Genomic DNA, 413 nt, shown 5'->3' on the forward strand with positions numbered 1-413 from the left:
AAAAAAAAAAAAAAAGAAAAAGAAACTCCTACCTGACAGGCCAGCAGGCAGCTGGAGCTGGAGAAAGATGAGAGTGATGAGCTGGGAGCCAAAGGAACTTGCCATCTCCATTCGATCTAGGAGGACAACAGAGGGAGACCTCAGAAAAGGGCTGAGGAGCTTGGAGTAAGAGCGCTTAACCTGGAGCCAGGGCTGAGTTGGGGGCTCCATTGCCCCTCCTGTAGAATCACACAGACTGGTGTTCCTATCCAAGCTCTGCCACTGCCATTGTGACACTATGACTGAACTTTTTTGAGACGATATGTTCGGCATCTGTAACTCAGTGGTTAGGATGCTGGCCACATAACACCAGGGCTGGCAGGTTGGAGCCTGGCCTGGGCCTGCTAAGCAACAATGACAACTACAGCAAAAAA

The 413-nt window shown here is 50.1% G+C and overlaps 1 protein-coding gene across 1 annotated transcript in view; it reads right to left on the reverse strand.

Annotated features, from left to right (window-relative positions):
- The window catches only part of ERMAP (erythroblast membrane associated protein (Scianna blood group)), a 14825-nt gene extending 14714 nt beyond the window's left edge, over positions 1 to 111 (reverse strand). Inside the window, exon 1 of the mRNA XM_003798956.1 lies at positions 27 to 111. Within this exon, the coding sequence (XP_003799004.1) occupies positions 27 to 111 (85 nt within the window). The remainder of the gene's footprint in view (positions 1 to 26) is intronic.
- Between the last annotated feature and the right edge of the window lie 302 nt (positions 112 to 413).

This window comes from Otolemur garnettii, unplaced genomic scaffold (genome assembly GCF_000181295.1).
Source record: "Otolemur garnettii isolate 467f Iridium unplaced genomic scaffold, OtoGar3 scaffold00144, whole genome shotgun sequence".
NCBI classification, from domain to species: domain Eukaryota; kingdom Metazoa; phylum Chordata; class Mammalia; order Primates; family Galagidae; genus Otolemur; species Otolemur garnettii.